Source organism: Sander lucioperca, chromosome 18, assembly GCF_008315115.2.
Source record: "Sander lucioperca isolate FBNREF2018 chromosome 18, SLUC_FBN_1.2, whole genome shotgun sequence".
NCBI classification, from domain to species: domain Eukaryota; kingdom Metazoa; phylum Chordata; class Actinopteri; order Perciformes; family Percidae; genus Sander; species Sander lucioperca.
The window spans coordinates 12,021,307-12,041,198 of NC_050190.1; the positions used below are offsets into that span (position 1 = coordinate 12,021,307).

Consider the following 19,892-nt stretch of genomic DNA (forward strand, 5'->3'; position numbering starts at 1 on the left):
ATGCTGAGGACGCTGCCTGGTCGCTGTCCAAACGGCCGCGGTGCTGGAGCACAAAGTGACGGATAGTGCGCATCAGTGCCTTAATTGGCTCGGACAGGAGCTACAGATGCTGTTTAGTGTGCGTTACGAAGGTGCACTGACAGTGATGCTAAAACCATCATTTAATTGGGACCTCTAGCTCGTGGTCACCATGGTACTAAATATTGTAAATGCGCTATTTATCTTGCCAGGGCGGATGGTAGGCTATCAATTGATTAAAATCAATACCAATCAATCAACGCAGGAGGAGACTGAGATCAGATGCACCTGTATCAAATTTCGTTGCATACAGTGACAAAAATATAGGCTATTGCAGAATTGTTTTTAAGACGATTTACAACGGGTTTATATGTATAGGCTAACGAGTGGCTTTGTTAATGACTTATAGCTGATTTTTAGATCAGTTATAAGCCATTAATAAGAACAACCTTTGTTTTGCGAGGTTGTGAAAACAGTGATTGGCATGGACCGTTTGAACAGTTGAACACAGACCAAAAAGCATTACAACTTGTAGCCTACAACTGCACACTTGATGGACTAAAAACCCCTAAATAATGACGCTTTGAGCTGCAGACAAGATGGCTTATTAGAAATGGATAGGACTATTATCATTGATTCATTGATTAGCCTACTAACATTATTACTGCATTATTACCAAATAGGTCACCAAAGGGATTTGTTGTTAACCCAAATGTTCTTATTAAAAGCCAATAACGGATTTATAAGATGTATTATCTTTTTATGAAGGATGCCATATTAGAAAGTAGTACTGCGTAATCTAGTTATTCATCTTATTTTACCTTTTTCATGCAAAATTCTTACCTGTGAATAAACCTGCAGTCATTACATAGTGAGATATGCACAATATTTCCCTCTGAAATGTAATGTAATACAAATATGATTTTCAAGCTTTGAGCTGGTTAAGATGTGGATTGTACAAAATGATGTATCACATCAGTTTGATTCTGATTTCCAGTGGCAAAAAAATAGCTTTACTGCTTTTAACGAAAGAAATTGGGTATTGGTGTCTTTAGAAATTGTTCTAGCTTTTATATAATGAGGAGAAGAAGTTAGAAGAGAAGAGAAGAAAACAGAATATGACTTTGGGCTTTTTATTAAGAGAAGTAAGACCAGCACAAAAGAAAGGAGAAACTGTGACACAGCAGACCTGCTAATGAGGCGGCCGCTGGTCTGGCTCTGGTTATAAATATGAATCATGGCGCTGGGCCCTTATGTCTGAGGGGTCACCTTGGGAAAAAAAGGAAATGATTTATTGGAAGAAAGGCAAAGATTGGGAAAAGGAGTGTGTGAGAAAATGTTGTAGGAGACATCAAAGTCCTATTTAATGGTTTGAAATGAGAAGCTGAGACAGTGTCATATCTTAATTTTTATCTCAATAATGTAGCTTCATTTACATATTAGTGCTTCAGTGAGTCATGCTGTTCAAAACTGAATCATACATAGTAAAATGGGTTGACTGATTTAGAGCTGCTAGAAAAGAGAGGGAAGCTAATCTATGTTGGAGAGGGGTTTAAATGCTTTATCCTTCATGTTCAAAGGATGCAGCTGAGAGCTCTGAAAGCTAGCAAGTGGACCTTTGAGCTTGGACTTTCTTTATAATCTTCATGCTCAGGTTTGTTTTTGAGCAATGTTGTCCTCAGATTCAACAATGGCTGCTGTGTTGGTGGTTGGCATGGAGTTTTATGAACAGCCTGTGTTGCAGCTGACATGGCTAATGCCTTGTTGACTCCAGACACTGATTAACTGGCACACACATGCACACACAAGAAACAAAAAACAGCCCAAAACACACGTATCCAAAGCCTGACAGGCACGTAGCCTACACACACACACACACACACACACACACACACACACACACACACACACATAATACAAAGCTGAAAAGAGGGGGGGTTGCCTTCTGGCTGCTACTGAGGTGACAGCCATGGTAATTTCCTGTGGCAGATCTCTGCCAGTGAGTAGTGATGCGAAGGGAAACGCTTCATTACAGCTTCAGTGCTGCCTCAAGATCTGTGAAACGAACACAGTTGGATAAATAAAGATACGACAGGAAATAGAAAAAGACTGTGTGGAAACAAAGGGCAGATTAATGTGTACTGTGAACTTGTGCAATTCTGATATGTTATTATATTGCTTCTGATCAGCAATAAATCAATGTCTGTGAGTGATTATGAGTGAAGACTAAAAGGTGTTTTGCTGCCACCTTTTGGACAGATTGTGAAGGTGACAGCAGTCCTCTGTCTCTAATAATAATCGAAAAAATATTTTGTAATATGTTTTATGTTGAACATCATTATAACACTTTAATTAGCTTGCATTTTGAATTAAATTAATTAAAAATACTTTTTAAAATTTTTAAATATTTTTTAAGTTTATATGTAAACTGTTTTGGATTGTGTGTGTGTGTATGTGTATGTGTATGTGTATGTGTATGTGTATGTGTGTGTGTGTGTGTGTGTGTGTGTGTGTGTGTGTGTGTGTGTGTGTGTGTGTGTGTGTGTGTGTGTGTGTGTGTGTTTTGGCCACTGCATTTCTTCATAAACTACAGGCGCAGCGTCTGATTGCTGTTGTAAAATCAGCTGCGGAAAGCGCTTTGACACGCGGATTGAGTGACAACATGAGGTCGAGCTCTCCTGCGAAGTTGTTCAGCGGGGTGTAAAGTTACGAGCGGGCAGGACACACCTCTAGAGGGAGTTCCCGGGGATGTGAAAACAAGGGGCTGATCACTTCTCCTGCAGAAAAGTGTAGTCAGGAGTCCTTTCACTTGGAGTTGAGCGGTCGTCCGAGCCTGCGGCTGTGCGTCTTTTCAGCTGCAGTAGCCGTGCCACGAGAGGAAATGCCCGGGATGGGCAACTCTTTACGCGCGGCTGCCCTCCTGGCTTTCGTGGTTCTTTCTATTCTGGTGTCACTCTTGATAAGCAGCGTGCAGCAGTTTGGAGCGAGGATATCTCACTTTTCCAATGCAACTGTTGCTGGTGATGAGGAGGAGTTCGCATCGCTCCGCGGGGCGTTGATTTACCAACTCAACGAGAGGCGCAAAGAAATTATTCCACTGCTTTTACCTGATCATGATGATGATGAAAACGGACTATCCGGGTACAGTCGACATTCTCTCCAACATGATCAAACGCTAGACTCGATTTTGGATTACAATCTGTGGAATGAGATCACGCATGGCTCCAGAAAAGCGCATATGGATGAAATGGATTGTGACTCTCTGGTGGACATGCAGGCGATGGAGATCCTCGGGTCAGGATACACCAAACTGGTTGTCAAAGTGAATCTAGCCGGAGGTCAGCCTGTGGCCTTAAAACTCGTCAATGAGCAGGGGATAGACATGGGAAAGTGTGTGGAGGATTTTAAAGACCCTCGAGGCTGCCGTGAGCTCGTTTCTTACAAATTAAAGAAAGAAATAGTTCTGTTGCAGAGGCTGAGGCATCCAAACGTCATCAAGGTAAAGTGTTTCCTCTGTTTGCCTTGGGTGGATACATTTAAAGACTTTTAATAAAGTTTTTATACACTAAAATATTTAAGGTTGATAATGCCAAAGCAACATTATAGACAATATAGTTGTAATGCAATGTAGTTGGAATGTAGTGCATTAGAAGCTACTGCTTACCTTTTAAACACTGGAGCTACTGCTGGAATACTTTTAGGAATTTCCATAATCCATGGAACCATGCTCACATTTTCCTTTGTCTCACACAAAGTGAACTGGGTGAAAGGCCTCACTGGCTCTGCAGGACCTTTCCATGTAATTAAATTAAATTCACTGACCCTCTTCTGACCTCTGGGTCCAGTTTGGCAAGAGCAGACAATGTGCCTCTGTCCCCTCTACTATCCCCGGTTGCATCTGAAGCCCCCACAGAGTTTATTCACTCAAACCATTACAGCCCAATTTAGAACTAGTTTGAATTAAACGGATGGGTTTGTTTCTCCAGCAGTCGTGTGACAGCGGAGTGTCCAACAGCTCAATCAATTTAATTTAATAAGTGTACAGAGCACATTCCCTCTCTAAGCTAATGTGATTTTACTGTCACAAGTCTGGGCTGCTGAGAGAACGGTTGGGAGAACATCATGTCCTCTCAGTTCACCCACAACTTTTAGACACTTAAGCCTGAGTTAAAATGCAAAAACAAATGGTAGGATAATGATCTTTTTTGTGCTCTATTTCCCTGTGACTAACCCACAGTTATTCCCCACTTTCACAGCTCAAAGGTCACTGTGCAGGAGATGTAGGAGGAAGAGGAGGAGAAGGGGGAAGAGTCGCAGTCATTCTGGAGCAGGGGAATCCTCTCCAGATGATCCAGCTGCTCCAAAGTCCCTGGGAGGACAGATTCAGGGTAAGCATGTTAGTTCCCACTTTCAGCTGTCATTTATCCTTTTCACTACACTGCACACTGGGAGGCCTGAAAGTCTACCTTGCACATATATTTGCACGTTATGCATGTACAAGCCCTCGTTCCTCTTGGCAGGAGAGACGAAAGGTTGAAAGATGAGGGAGGCAGACATTTGAAACTCCTGGAGGTCTGACATCTGTCCCTCAGTGTATTTGATCAGGCCGTGGTTGGAATGGAGATCGGTCCTGGAGTTAATCCACTGCAGGCTAGGAATGTCATGTCATCACACACACACACACACACACACACACACACACACACACACACACACACACACACACACACACACACACACACACACACAGTTTTAGTCAACCCCCATCACAGGTATGTTCATAGTGGGAGTCAACAGAGGCTGAATTTACACTTCCGGGATCCAAGCATGTGTGTATTATGTGTGTGTGTGTGTGTGTGTGTGTGTGTTTTTGCGCATGGATGTGTTTGAAAGAGAAAAAAAGAATATGTGAAAGAGAAAACAAAATGTCAGAGCATGCATGCTTTGTTTTTGGATTAGCAAAAGTAACATCACGAGCTGCAAGTATCATGTCAGCTATGGGCCTCATTTTGCTGCATCACCCAAATAGTCGTTCATAATACCCCCCTGGAGCTGCTCGGCCCCTTTCAGCTACGGTGCATCTGCGCAGGCTACAGTAATCCGGGGGTGTACGGTTTCACCCAGCCCTGTTATTACAGTGCTTCAATCCCACACCAAGTGACGTCCAAGAGACTCGGAGCATTACCTAACACCGCAACTATGTTTGTAGTGTGACAGAATCATTTCATGCTCTGTCAGTGCGTGGCTAATGCCTTTATGTTGCATTTAGTAGCCTACTTATTTTCTCTTTCTGTTTTATTGTAGGATTTAAAGACTACTATAAAAGCAGTCTCAGGAAATTACTTTCAAATGTGTCTGATGAAACGTCTTAAAAGCAAATAACAGTGTTTTTGCGAGACTGAAGTTTTTGAAGTTTTTTTTAAATATTTTACCATTTTTAGGTTTGTAATGAAACTTAATTACATGTCCAAATCGTCACCTATTCAGGAAAAAAACAAGTCAGTGTTTAGCTTGATCACAAAGAATATTTTGTGTTATTCCAACATTTTATTAAAGGTTTTTATTTTTATTTTAAGTGGAAGGAAGTTGGAGGGAATCATGACAAAAAACTAAATCCGATTTGTGAGCTACATTAGGGCTGCAAGTAACAGTTATTTTCTTTATTGATTAATCTGACTTGTTCTATCAAATCATTTAACCCTTGTGTTGACTTCAGGCCAGATTGACCCGTTTTAAATTTTTGTTTTATATCAGAAAATATGGGACGTAGAAATAAGCGCTAAAAATGTGTAGAAGAAAAATTTAAAAATTTAAAATGTTGGAAAAAGTAAAAACAAACTGTGAAAAAAAGACGTCAAAAACGTCGAAAAAAAACCCCTGTTTTTTTTTCAAGGTTGAAGGGAAGACAACACAAGGGTTAAGTCTTTATTTTGAGCAAACATTGCTGGTTTCCTTTGTCTTTTATGGTAGTAAACTGAGTATTTAGGTGTTTTGGACTGTTGGTCGGACAAAAAAGCTGTCTGAATGTCAGCTTGCACTTTAGGAAATTGTGATGGGCATTTTATTTATATTTATTGTATGGCCGAAATTATTATTGAAAATAATCATTAGTTGCAGCTAATCCTAATTTAATCTATTAAATTTGTTTTTTCATTTAAGCTGCCGGAGCCCAAGGTGACATTGACTTTAATGCTATTTTTGTCTGACCAACATTACAAAACTAGCAAATATTACATTTTTAATTATATGAAACAGTAAAAAAGAGCAAATCCTCACATTAGAGAGCTAGAACCAGTGAATGTTTAGCATTAATGAAATCACTTCAACAAGCTGTCATCAGTCCAGCTAATCAGGTTTTGGCATGTCTGATCCCAGGTGTGTCTGGACCTGGTTAGGCTCCTCCACTTCCTCTCCCAGTCTCCTCTGGGCTCCGTGACTCTGCTGGACTTCCAGCCCCGGCAGTTTGTCACCGTGTCCGGTGAGCTGAAGCTCACAGACCTGGACGACGCCACTGCCGAGGAGACCTCATGCCAGATGGACGCAGACTGCACCCTCCAGTTTCCACACAGAAATTTCACTCTGCCCTGCTCGACCCAGGGAGTGTGTGAGGGCTTGAATGAGAAGAGGAACATTTACAATGCCTATAGGTAAGAGAAGTGACAGTTTTACTACATGATAGACATGTGATGGATGGATGGAGCAGCAGCTACATGAATGATTGTTTAAATACAGGTGCAGTCGACTCCTGAAATGTTGTTGATGGTAAAGACATACAGCTGGAAATTTGCAGTTTGATGGAGAAGGTGTGATAAATAAATTGGTAGTTTGAGTGGAAAAAAAGAAATATTTTCTGTTTAAAACAGACAGCTTTATGGCCTGTATTTGTTTTAACACCAGTGTGAGACAAGTCATGTTCTGTGGGAACTATGTGACTGGGCTTGTCTGTCTTTCTGTCTGACTGACTGAGATGTCTTTGCCTGGCCCCAGGTATTTTTTCACCTACCTGCTGCCTCACCAGGCCCCGCCCGGCTTCACCCACCTGGTAGACCACATCATGAACTCCACAGGTGAGGACGAGAGACGTCTTAACATGACAGGATGCTCACTATTGAAGATTAGAAAGTAAATAATTCCATTATTGCAGTCGTGTAATGACATGTCTCTGTAAAAGTGCTTCTTTTAATGAGCTCGGCATGATGCTTCATGACATGTAACAAGGTAATGAATACAATTTGTTATCTGTTGAGATCACACGACTGGGATTAGACAGGAGACGTAGTGAGGGAAAACCAAATCATCCTTATTGGATAGTATGACTTTATGTCTGTAGATATTTTACTAGATTTTAATGCATTGTGTGTGTCCAGGGGAGTTGAAAGCTGACATCAATCAAACGCTGGAGGCCTTTGAACACATCCTCCTCCTCTACAAGTCTGGCCTGCACCTGGACAACCTGCCTCCATCAATAATCAGAGGTAAGAGCTCGTGGAATGAATGCTGCTTTTCATAAAGTACAGTGGGCCCTCTTGTAGACCATTTTCTTCTTTCTTCTTGTAGAGAATGCTTGGCCTCCCCCCCCCCACACACACACACACTTTTATAGAGCAAACTCAGACAGTCTACACCTCTGTTTTCATTTTGTATCTTTAAAAAAATGAAAGGGGGGGGTGTTTCTCCCGCTCAGGCTGTTTTGACAGGTTTATTAGGCAGCTGGAATGAGAGGACAAGATCAACAAAGTGGGATTAATCCTGCATGTCTCCGGCTCAGAAAGCACAGTTAACAGAGTTATTCTGTTTAGCCTTTCAGGATACTCATATAGAGATTTTTATGTAAACCCTTTGTCCAACTTTTGAATTCACTCAAAAAAAGAAACTCTTAACATACTTTTGCCTTTCATAAAGTACTTTTTTTGCAAACTTTTCATCCTACTATTGTATTCTTTCAGTATAAGCACTGAAAGTCCTTCACGTTATTTCTCTTCAACCTCGTCTCCACTCACTCCACTGCAGCTTCCCCAGTTTGTTCCTCTCAGCTCTATGAAATATTAATAACAGAATGACTGGCTGCGTTCCTGTGGTGAGATTTTCCGTCCCCCCAGATGCTGAACTGTTTATATAGCAAGGCTTTGTGAATTTAATCACAGATTCAGGGTAAAGAGGCCTGGGCGTTAAGGCTGACACGAGCAGGGAATGTTCTAGCTTAACAAGTAGGTGCCATGAGTCAACCCTGCTGCTGCTAAGTGTGTGTGATAAGACCCAAAGAAATGTGTGTGTGTAGATTATTTCGCCATATTGTGGGTTTTGTTGAAACGGAGGTCGAATTTTGGGTGGAGGAAAAGCCTGGTAACATATTTAGTTTATAGTTTGACATATTGGCAAATACAAATACTGTATTCACTTTGATGCAGAGAGTTACATGAGAAGATTAATACCACTCTCATGGTGAGCACTAATATTCCATGAAGTATCTGTCCGGTAGGCAGCTAACGTCACTGCTAGCAGCCGATTAGCTTAATTTATCATACAGACTGGTAACAGCTAGCCTGGCTCTATCCAAAGGTTAAAGATCTGCCTACCAGCACCTTTTTAAAGCTCACTTATTGGTATATAATATGGTGTTCGTTGAAGAGACTTTGTTTAAAGTCTCTGCTGGTTGTTCACAAGTCTTTAGTAATTTACTGCTACCAACATACAGTCCAGAACATAACCCCTGTAAAACTGCAAAATGTTGTTTTTACAATTTGGATTTTATACAGTTTAAACAAATAATATATAATGTGTTAATAGGTGAGCTTTAGAGGTGGTCATAGGTGGATTTTTTGACCACAGACAGAGCGAGGTAGCTAGCTGTTTCCCTGTCTCCAGTCTTTGTTCTAAGCTAAGCTAACCAGCTGCTGGCGTTAGCGTACAAACATGACCGCTATTAATCTTCTCGTCTAACTCTCCACCAAAAAAGCAAATAAGCACATTTCCCAAATTGTTCGACTGTTAATTTAAAATGTTAAACAACTAGAAGAGAGAAACAAAGATTGTGCAAGTGTGTATTAAAAAACACATATTAATATCTAATTAATATTTATATGCTAATTAATTATATGCTAATTAATATCTCTCCCCTAAAAGAAAAGCAAAGAAAATTGCAGCCAAAGATGCAATAAGGTTGATAAAAGAAGCCAAATGGTAACACAACGAGTGTGTATGTGCATGTGTGAGTAAGTCACTCATCAAGGCTTAATTTGAAATTGCTGACAGATGGAGAGTCATTGGTAATGTGGATGTAACTTTTCCACAGCTGATATCATTTGTGATTGGATGGAAGAGGCCAGAATCTGGTAAAGACATAGTTTCTGAAAACAGCTGTTGCTGCAAGTATGAATTAAGTTGTGTGCAAAAAGGCAGAGTGGATTTAATTTAGGTCCTGAGCACTGTCATAAATAAATTCTTTATATTATTTTATGAAAGGAAGGCTGTTTTCCTGTCCTCAATCTTAAACACAAAGAGCTTATATTCATACATGTCTGTCTCCTCGACAGCTGAGGCCTGCCATCCGCTCCCCAACAGGCCTCATTTTTTTTCCCCTGAGAAGGATCCTCGAAACACTCCTTCTACTTGTTCCCTTTGCTCAAACCCAGAATGCAGATCCTCGTGTCCTTTTCCTCTTAACAATACCCCCACACACACACACACACACACACACACAGAGACACACACCAGCTCCTGCCATTTAGGAAGGTTAACAGATTGTAACAGTGTGCTGCCTCCTCCGTACGGACTCACAGACTAGGCTTTTTGTGTGTGTGTGTGTGTGTGTGTGTGTGTGTGTGTGTGTCTGCTAATGTGTAGCAGATGATATAACGCCAGACCCACAAGAAGTCTGAAAATGTTATAATGATGAATGTAACACAAATGTTGGGCAGGAGGAAGGTGAAGTGATTTTTTTTCAGTGTGAAGCAACAGCTCATTAGAGAAAAGCTCAAAATGGGGTCAAGTCTTTACAAAGACCATAATAGACGTAGACGTTTTTGGGTAAGCATTAACATGTTTAACAAAAAATAAAGTGCAACTACCTTTTATCTTTGGCTTTATTCAAGCAAGAATGCCAAAGGTTTTGTGGTTCCAGCTTCTTAGTTGTGAGGATTTCTGCTTTTGTTTCGCACCTGTGAAAGTAAATTAAATATCTTTTGGGTTTTGGACAGACAAAAGAAGGTATTTGAAGATGTCACTATGTTTCCAAAAACATATTTTATTTTTCTAAAATGCAATATGTGTACATTTCCACAGGACACACAAGTCTATGTAAATGACTACTACTATTTTTTATCATGATAAAACGCAACCTTTTTTTGTTTACAACAAACCAAATCCTTCTGTGCTACTAGTGCCAGCAAATGGCCACTAGACATTATAACTGATGTAAAACAGCTGAACATAAGTTAATGTATCTTTTACCTTTTTAAACCTGTCAATCATAGCCATATTAGGAATCCCTTTGAGCCAGTAAGAGCTGTGTAGTTGCATGACAAAGACGCTGTATCTTCACCTTTTAACCTGTTTTCTTTGTTGTTCTTTTCTTATCTGTATTCTCTTCATTTGATGCAGCACAGTATCCGTTTCCCCATAGGGATCATTCAACTTTCATCTTGTCCTCAGAGAATGCTTCAAAATCTTTCAGTAGCCTCATGTATTGAAGTGGCATCTCCTCCTTTGTGGTTAGATTACACTGTGATGCGAGGTATGGGGACCTCTGGGAACACAGAGTACCGCTGCTGGCCTTCCTACAGCCAGCAGGGCTGTGTGCTGTCAGTCCACAGCGGCAGAGAAGCAGCTTACATCTGTAACTCCCATTCTCAATGCAACAGCTTCACTCTGACCGGACAAAAGACATGGACGGGTTAGTAAAGCCACAGATGAACGCTGTAAAAAAATTTTTTATCACATTGCTGATGTTATACATGTTTTCCAGCTCATTTTATGCTGTAAAACTCATTACATCAATTAAATCAGCCAAATACTTTGAGTACTCTATAATAAGCATGTATAATTACCCACAAAATCATGTCTGACTAAGACTGCTGAGTAAACATACTCAGCTGCTGCTCTTTTAATCTTTTGATGAAGCTTTGTTGAAATGTATATAGTTATTAAGGAAATCAAGTCAAGACTTGTTACTTTATTGATGTTGCAGATGTGTTTAACATGCCTCTTTTTTTTCATGCTGTGCAGGTCGCCTCCTGGCCTCTTTTAGGAGCAGCTTCAGTCATCTGGTGCCCGATGGGATATCAGAGGTGTATGTGAAGAAAACCAAAGCTCCTGAAACTTCCACAGTATGACACAAGGACCAAACAGAACAATCCTGTTTCACTCGATATGGAGTTGTTACAAAGTGGGATGAGAAAAATCACACAAAAATGTTGCGCTTACGATGAGAACTGCGCCCTCCTCATGAACATGTTGAACGCTGCTCGGCTCTGTGGATTTGCAGGAGGAGCGTAGAGGCCGGGCTGAGGAGGCGTTTGAAGTGAAGCAAGTGAATGTGATGTATTTATAGGGCTTCTGCTCAGTGACTGTTTGATCTGCCTGCCAGCTCACTGCCTCTGCCAACTACTATTTAAAGGGATTTCCCTTCAGGTACAATTAAGGAGGGAGAGCCTTGTGCCCCCGACATGTTTTTTTTTTTCTACCTTGTCTTTATTTGCCATGTGTGTTGGCTTTTGTTGTGAGGCCGGGTCCCCAAAGTAGGATTTTTAAGCCAAAGAGGTAATAAGAACAGCCGCTGCAGCTCAGCATTTGAAGCCTGAGGACGAGAAAAGAAAACAAGCTCTTATACAAATACACTTTGATGGTAATGCGCTGAGGTTGCGGCTGTTTTTTCATGGTTCTCTGGCTTAGCTGTGCTGTGGTATGAGATGGCAACAACCATGTAAGCATTTCCACATCAACAAAGAGCAAAGATGATTAAAACCATTCCAGAGAAGTCTGTTTCTACATACTTTTGTAAACTTAGTTTATATTGCTTAGCTCATAAATATTTATATGATCAAATGAAATGTAATTGTTCTTACATGATTGTGCATTATAGCTTACGTGCACCTTGTGGGTGAAACTTTTATTTTCAATGAAAAATTATTCACTTCAGTGTTTTTTTTATACTTCACTTATTGTAATTGTACAGTTTTACACTTTTGTAATTATAAATGTATTGTTTCTAGTTTTTGCTGTTGTGGTCATTTTCATTATATTAACTGTGTGTGTGTGTGTGTGTGTGTCTGTGTGTGTGTGTGTGTGTGTGTGTGTGTGTGTGTGTGTGTGTGTGTGTGTGTGTGTGTGTGTGTGTGTGTGGTGAAACTTGCACGTGTATGCTGACCTGGTTTTGTGTGTTTTAAATCCTTTATCTGCTTGTGTGTCCCCATATCTACAATCTGTAGGCCATCTGAATGGGTGAGACCGCAAACCTACGGTGCTCCGCAGAGTTTGCACAATACCAGAGGAATGCATTCAAATGCCCTGTCCTGCTGAGCTCATTATGAGCCTTAATTAATACATGTAAATTAGCTTACTTACCAGCCCTTTCTTATGGTGAGAGAGGGGGCATTACTGTAAGACAAAGGCAGTCATCAGGACAATCGGTGCTCAATCTGCGGTTTGCACACCAATGGGCTTGCCATCTGTGTCTGACAGCAGGGGCCGGGTGAGGTTGAGATAAGGGCAGGACTGCAGGGTGGCAGGATGAAGATTTTGTAAAGTCAGGACATGTAGCAGCCACAGAGTCTGTTGGGAAAGAAAGAGCAGACCAAATACCAGTGATGTCCTGATATGAGCCAGAGACTTTTGTAATATGTCATCCCCCACCCTTCACATATTTCCTGTTGCTGTTTAAAAAAGGGGGAAATCATATTGAGAAATACAAAATAATGCAAAAGAATTTATCAGAAAACAAAAAACTCCAAATATCTTTGAATGAGGTGACTCCTTTGCAATTTAGCCATAAAACTACTACTGACATGAAAGGGCACATCCTGTCTACAAATAACACTTATATGGCTGGGACCCAGGGGAGGCCTCAGGGTCCTCTTTGCCTCATGTTGGCCCCTTGTTGTCTGGACAAAGCTGGCTGATTAGACTATGATTGTGGAGATAAGAAGTCTGAGTCAGATTAGATAAGAACAAACCAACTCACTGGACCAACACAGCAGGACTTGCTAGAAGGACTGGTTGGATGGTGGGGAAATAATCCCCCACAAGATGTGTGTGTTTTATGTGTGCTACAGTAAATGGACTTAAAACCTCAGTGAAAGAACTGCCGATAGGCACAAAAATCAACATTGGATTTGTTAAAGGAATAGTTTGGGAATTAACGCATATTTGCTTTCTTGCAGAGAATTAGATGAGAATATTGATAGCAATCTCATGCCTGTATGGTAAAGATGAAGCTACGACAAACAGCTGATTAGCTTAGCTTAGCACAATAGTTGGTTTAGTTTTTGACAGTTAAAACATTTTTTTATTTAAAATTCAATTTACAAACAGTCAGTCATCTCAGTTCTTAAACATACATTGACATGTACGTATATGACATATTATAAAGTAAAATAAATAGGAAAATAATTTAAACAAAAAATAAATGAATGAAAAGGTGACAGACTTACAATCTTCACTAAACGTGGTGACAGCAAGTGTTCTTAATTTAATAATTATGAGTAGGTAGTAGTTATTGAAATGCCTTTCTTATTTGTTACCAATTTAAGAGACTCAAAGTACAATATCAATTTCAATTAAGAATAGTTTAAAATATGGGATTGATTTAGAGAATTTAGCTTTGTGAATATGGAACTTACCTAATAAAATAAAAACAAGATTTACAATATTACACAAGTTCCTATCTTTACATTTGAAGTAGGTGATAACATTTTTCCCTTCAACTGTGATTGTATGTGTTGTTTTAGATACTTTGCAATTGTTAAAGTCTTTCCAGAATGTATTACAGAATGAGCAACCATAAAAAAAGATGAGTTAAAGATTCTTGTTCTGTCTTACAAAAAGTACATTTGTTGTTGTATCAACAACTTTGTATGTGATACAATATCTAAAAGGAACAAGCCTTTCCCTATGCCATTTAATATCAGTAAAATGAGAATTCCAGAATTCTTTTCCACGAGGTGTAATTTTCTTTAAAATTAGAAAGCATTTTCTAATGTGCTTATTGGTACATTTGCTGCTCATAATACCAATACCATTTATATAAAGAGTATATGTAGATCTAGGAACCTCATTTTGTTTTTTTTTATAACTTTTCATTAATTCTAACACACCATTAGGTATAGATTTAAAAATTGAGCTGTATTCTTATCGGGAACGCCTTCTCTCTAAGAAAGGATCCATAGTTAAGTAATTGACTGTTACAATCAAAAAGGGACAGTTAATAAAACATAGTTTTGGGAAAAACGCTTAAAAAAATTTATCTAGCGTTAGATGAGAACATTGATACCACCTATCATGTCTGGTAAATTCACAGCTATACAGTATAGCAGCCAGCTATTTTAACCTAGCATACAGACTGGAAACAGGGAAAGAACTAGCCTGGCTCTGTCCAAAGGTAATGCTATTTTAAAAAGAAGTCACTGGAAACTGCCAAGAATTAGTGTGGCACTTAAATGGCAAATTGTCGTTTTGTTTTTTGTACAGATTAGACAAACAAGATATTTAGCATGTTATTCAGTGAGTTTTAGAGGTGCTGGTAGATGGAGTTTGTTTGAGCCAGGCTAGCTGTTCCCCCCTGTTTTCAGTCTTTGTGCTAAGCTAAGCTAACCGGCTGCTGGTGAAAGCTTCATCTCTCCCTTACAGACATGACATTGGTGTCAATCTTCTCAACTTTTGGTAAGCAAATAAGCTTGTTTCTCCATTAGCTACACAAGTTAGAACTCAACAGTCAAAAGTAGCTAGCTGATAGATGAGTCCTTGACTTATTAACTGGTCACACAGCGTAACTTTTAAAGCATTTATTCACAAGTAAGGTCTCCAGACTGATAATACAGAGCACACACATCTCCCAGTGATAAGCTTTAATTTATTTATACAGCTGCTTCTCATCCTCCTCCACGTCAACTCAGAGAAGAAAATGTCTGGCGTCTGACTGGTTTGTCTTGGCACTCCTTTTGACAGAGATAATGGATGTTCTGGCATTGTCCATAGCTTGCACATGTTTAATGCTCAAATGTTTTGAAACAAATGCAGAGTGGTTATGGATTCATTAGGTTATTCAGTTGGATTCAGTGTATATTCACAGCACAACAGCATGTCTATTTTCATGTTCAGGTTTGTTTGAGAGCCTAGGGTTGGTGAATCAGCATCACGGCATCAGAATCCGCGGTTTTTCCAGAGGAGGTCTTCACAGCATAGTTTTTGTATTCTCAGTTGAGTCTGAAAGTATTCCCTTTCTTCCCTCAGAATTTGTTTATTTAGCTGGAAATATGTGTGGAGGTTTGAAGGCTGAGCTTCTCTGAGCCCTTTTGTGTTTGTTTTCTTATGAAAGTTATTTTTTTGTCTAGAAATGTTTTTATATTTGCATCGTGGTGAAACGTATGGTAATGTGTGGTACTGTTCCTCTGTTTTTCACCATGTAATTGAAAAGTTGGTCTTTTTTTTTTAAAGGTCGAAGGAATGAGCGGGGGAGGAGACAGTTTGTTTTTTTTACTCAGCTCCATACCCCTCTATTTTAGTTTTTTTAAGTTTCCAGTTTCACCCGACTTGTTTCCGTCGGGTTTTATTCATGACCTCCATCTGGAAATAATATATGTTCATGAAAACAAGCCATCAGCAATTTCAGGGAAGAGTTGTGCACATGTGTTAGTGTGTGTGTGTGTGTGTGTGTGTGTGTGTGTGTGTGTGTGTGTGTGTGTGTGTGTGTGTGTGTGTGTGTGTGTGTGTGTGTGTGTGCGTGTGTGCGTGTGTGTGTGCAAGTGCAGCGAGAGGGACATTAGGGCCTCTTCTGTAGGGTTCAGGCTCCACCAATGTAACAGTGTTAGTGCAGTGAGAAAGTCATGTGTGAGTAAGCTAAGAACCAAAGCCTCCATCATCCTCTCTTAAAATCCTGCTGCAATGCATTTGTGGTCTGGGCTAAAGTCTTTGATTCAAATGCAAAGTTAGTCATCAAATGTAAGAAACCGCAGCTGCTGGGAGAAATTACGTGTCAGGCAGGTCTTTGGCAGAATGTCTGACCTTGGCTCAGCCTAAAAATATGCATTAACTCAGTGAAAGCCTGCATAGTTCTGCAGGAAAGAAGATCTGGCTTGTGTTTGAGTTGCTCACAGGAGCGTATGCAGCCTGTGACGGGAGAGATAGAGCAGATATTCATTTGACTCCAGGCTCACAGAACACCTCTGTGCCTGTCTGCCGCCTTGGCTACGGTACACAGGAGACCGGCCGGTCACACCTGAGAGCCTCTGAAGAGTAGCCAGACATTTAGCCGGCCTGTCCCAAGCACAGAGGCTTCTTAGTTTGCAGGTCGCTGTCTGTATATCCAACTGTCTTAACTAACTATTCGCCTGTCTGCCTGGAGCTGATACAATCTTTTTAGAGCCATAATGGCTTTAGCAGGCCCTAAAGGAGAGAGAGCAAGTAGGTGTGTGTGTGTGAGGAGAGGTTTTCATTTCTGCCTGTCTGTGTTGGGGGGGGGGGGGGGGGGGTGGCTGGATCATGTTTTAAAAGCCCTGAAGTTAACCCCAGTCAAAAGGTTTATGCCTACCACTAAAGCCACAGAGGCATCTTGAAAGGTGTAAGAGCTCAACGTTGTATCCAGTTTCCTTGCATATAGTGAAACTGATTACTGCAGTGCTTTACAATTTGCCTCAAAATGGAGCATTTATATAAATAAATAACAGATTCAGAGCCAGCTTTTAAACATTATTTATTTATTTCAGTGTTTTCCCTCCACTGAATGTCTGTGTTTGGGTAGCCTTACTTTGGTGGTATTGCAAAACCCTTTTTTTGGTTATGAGATCCCCACATGTTCTCCCTCCCACTACATCAGCAGTAGTCTGGGTCATTTTTTTTTGTACCTCCCCCTCTCCCCCCACCTCTCCTCACCAGTCCATCCATCATACAGAGTCTCTGGAAACTCCTTTCACCCCACCCATCCTCCGCTGTTGCTGCCGCTGCCCTCCCCTCTCTGTTGGAAACGCTGCTTCAGGCCAAAACCTCCACAGTTTTACTATTAATTTAGGCCTTTGCTGCTGTTGTTAAATTGTTCCACTCCATACATAGCTTCAACCCTCCATCAGTGTCTTCCTCCTGCCAATCTTCCACTGCTCCGTTCTTCTTTCCAAGGCACAGCCCACAAATGCTCCCCCGACTTTTGAGACCTGAGGGCAGGGCTGCTGAGGATCAGGAACTGTGGTGTGTGTGTGTGTGTGTGTGTGTGTGTGTGTGTGTGTGTGTGTGTGTGTGTGTGTGTGTGTGTGTGTGTGTGTGTGTGTGTTGCTGACAAAAACTGCTGTTCAAATCAAAGTGCCTGCCTTTTGTTGTGTGCTCTGGAATCCCCTCCGTCACACCTCGGCCATTTCTCAGCGGGGGAACTACTGCCCAAAGCCAGAGGAAGACTTCCTTCTTTACAGTTAATCCTCTACTGGAAATACACCACGATCCCCCTCTGAGTCACACAATTATACACAATTGCATGCATGACTTTTAATTTGATAAGGTTATCCGATTTCTTCAAACACACAAACAATGTAGCCCTTATTTTGCACATAACATTTGACCTTTTCATTTTACACACAATTAACAAACATTCTTCTCACATTAATCTAGTTAATTTATAAACTTTCCCCACTGGCTTTTTTACATTTCTCTTGTGAAAGCTATGCAGATATAAGCCTGAGAGATGAGTAAGAAAGGCCTTTATCACAATCAAGAAAAGCACTTTATTTATTAATTCTGCTACTTGGCGCACAATTTATTCAAATATGTTTAGTATGTGTAGGATTGATGTCTTTCTTTTGACATTGTGTTACCATATGTCTGCCTGTATTTTTTAAAATTCTGATACAGTATACAGCAATGTCTTGTAACTCCATGTGGAATGGGCCTAAATATAAGGCATGACAGGGAAATACAAATTAACCAAGTAACCAACTATAATTGAATTCTCTCTTCTTTGGCACAATAAAGTGCAGCTTGGGTTGCATTGTGCAGGTTGTTAAACCTGTGGAGAGCTGTGAAGAGAGCTCTTTGCCACAAGTCCCCAATTAGGGTTCTGCCCACACAGCCATAAAACAGTTAGTGGAATCATTCGGAGGCTGTTAGATTTAACGCTATTAAGAGTTCATTAGTACCTGCATACACAACTGCTGCTGCCGTAGGAGGATCATTAACATAGACCCGTTAAAGTAGGCTAGAGGCATTTTCATTCATATTAATTAATCTCCCTTATGGCCATCACCTGTAGTGGTCCAAACTCAAAAATATATATTTTGATATATACACACACATTCTATTTTTATCTAATAGTAAATCACTGTTGTTTGAAGTACGGCGGTCCAAACAACACAGGTTTAAACTTAAACCGCAGGTCTTAAACATTAAGCTGCAGCTAAACTAGCCTTATATGGAAGATATGGAGTGCCCACTGATTAGTTATCTTAACTGGTTAAGTATTATTATCAATTAAATTGTCACCTTTCAAACAATTTATCAAATTTGAATTTGCTAAAATACGGGTAAAGATAATCTATGAAATCTATAAAAATGTAATCTTAAACTGTAGTGTCCTTAAATGTATTAGTATTATCAGTGATTTTTAACTGAGTTTTAAAATACTATTTTCAGAGCTTTTAAGACTAAAACCATAGAGTACTGATTAGGCAGCACTATACACACCAACACGAACATAACATCTGTTGGTGCACAATGTGTTGACAAACCAAGATTCAACATTACACCATTCATATCTAACTGCTGGTGCATATGAAAAGCTTTGGGTCTGTGCAATGCAAAAATGTACCTGCAGATAAAAAACCCAAACAAAATAGTGTGATGAAATAATGTTTCTATTAATAAATAAAATTAAGTAATAACATATAAAATAATTAAGAATGCACAACACAGAATGTTAACAACATGTAAGTAGATAACAACTAATATTAACCACATCTAATGTACTGTTGTAGATAGAGTAAAGGAGACAGGATGAAGAGACAGTAATTAGCTTACAGGTGATGTAAGTACCACATATCTCCCTTTTGAAAATAAAGGCTGCTAAGCGGATGTTAACTAAAGAAAGTGGTAGCAACTTGTTGAGAGGGACTGACACAGGGGAGGGGAGAGAAAGAAAAACATATGTTGATATAACAACAAATGTATTTAAAAAAAATATTAGTTTTTGAATTTGCATGAACATTTATGCAGCATTTTATAGTAAAGTTGTAACTAGTTAAACTGAGCAGACTTTGGAGACTTTGTACACAGAGAGGGATCAGCGCCACATGGAAAACACACCACACTTACTTTGAAGGAAATTACAAATGTCACTATCCATCTGGTTTCTGCACAAATCACAGTGCAATTATTGCTACCACTTTGATGTTACTTCTGCTCTAGTTAATAGGTAGCATTGTGAAACCCCACCCCTTTTTTGATTTATCAAAGGCAATTGACCATTGGAAGTTGACCATGAACAACTGCTAAATAGACTTACTTACTTTTGACAAATGTACTGTAATGTTCTAACACACAGGTACAGATCAAAGTGTGTAAATTACATTGCCAAATATGTTCCACAGGGATCCATATTAGGCCCAATTTCTTCTGTCTTTATATAGAGTATTGTCTTATTGCTGCATGTTAGCAATATTCATTAATATGCTGATGACATGATTCTG

At 39.9% G+C, this 19,892-nt stretch overlaps 1 protein-coding gene across 1 annotated transcript; it reads left to right on the forward strand.

The window, feature by feature from the left end:
* The first annotated feature begins 2,899 nt into the window (after window positions 1-2,899).
* On the forward strand, window positions 2,900-12,226 carry pkdccb (protein kinase domain containing, cytoplasmic b). The gene is made up of 7 exons (XM_031279165.2): window positions 2,900-3,517; window positions 4,275-4,406; window positions 6,394-6,665; window positions 7,006-7,085; window positions 7,386-7,493; window positions 10,733-10,909; window positions 11,242-12,226. The coding sequence occupies exons 1-7, from the start codon at window positions 2,900-2,902 to the stop codon at window positions 11,346-11,348; spliced, it is 1,494 nt and encodes a 497-aa protein (XP_031135025.1). The 3' UTR covers window positions 11,349-12,226.
* The last annotated feature ends 7,666 nt before the right edge of the window (window positions 12,227-19,892 follow it).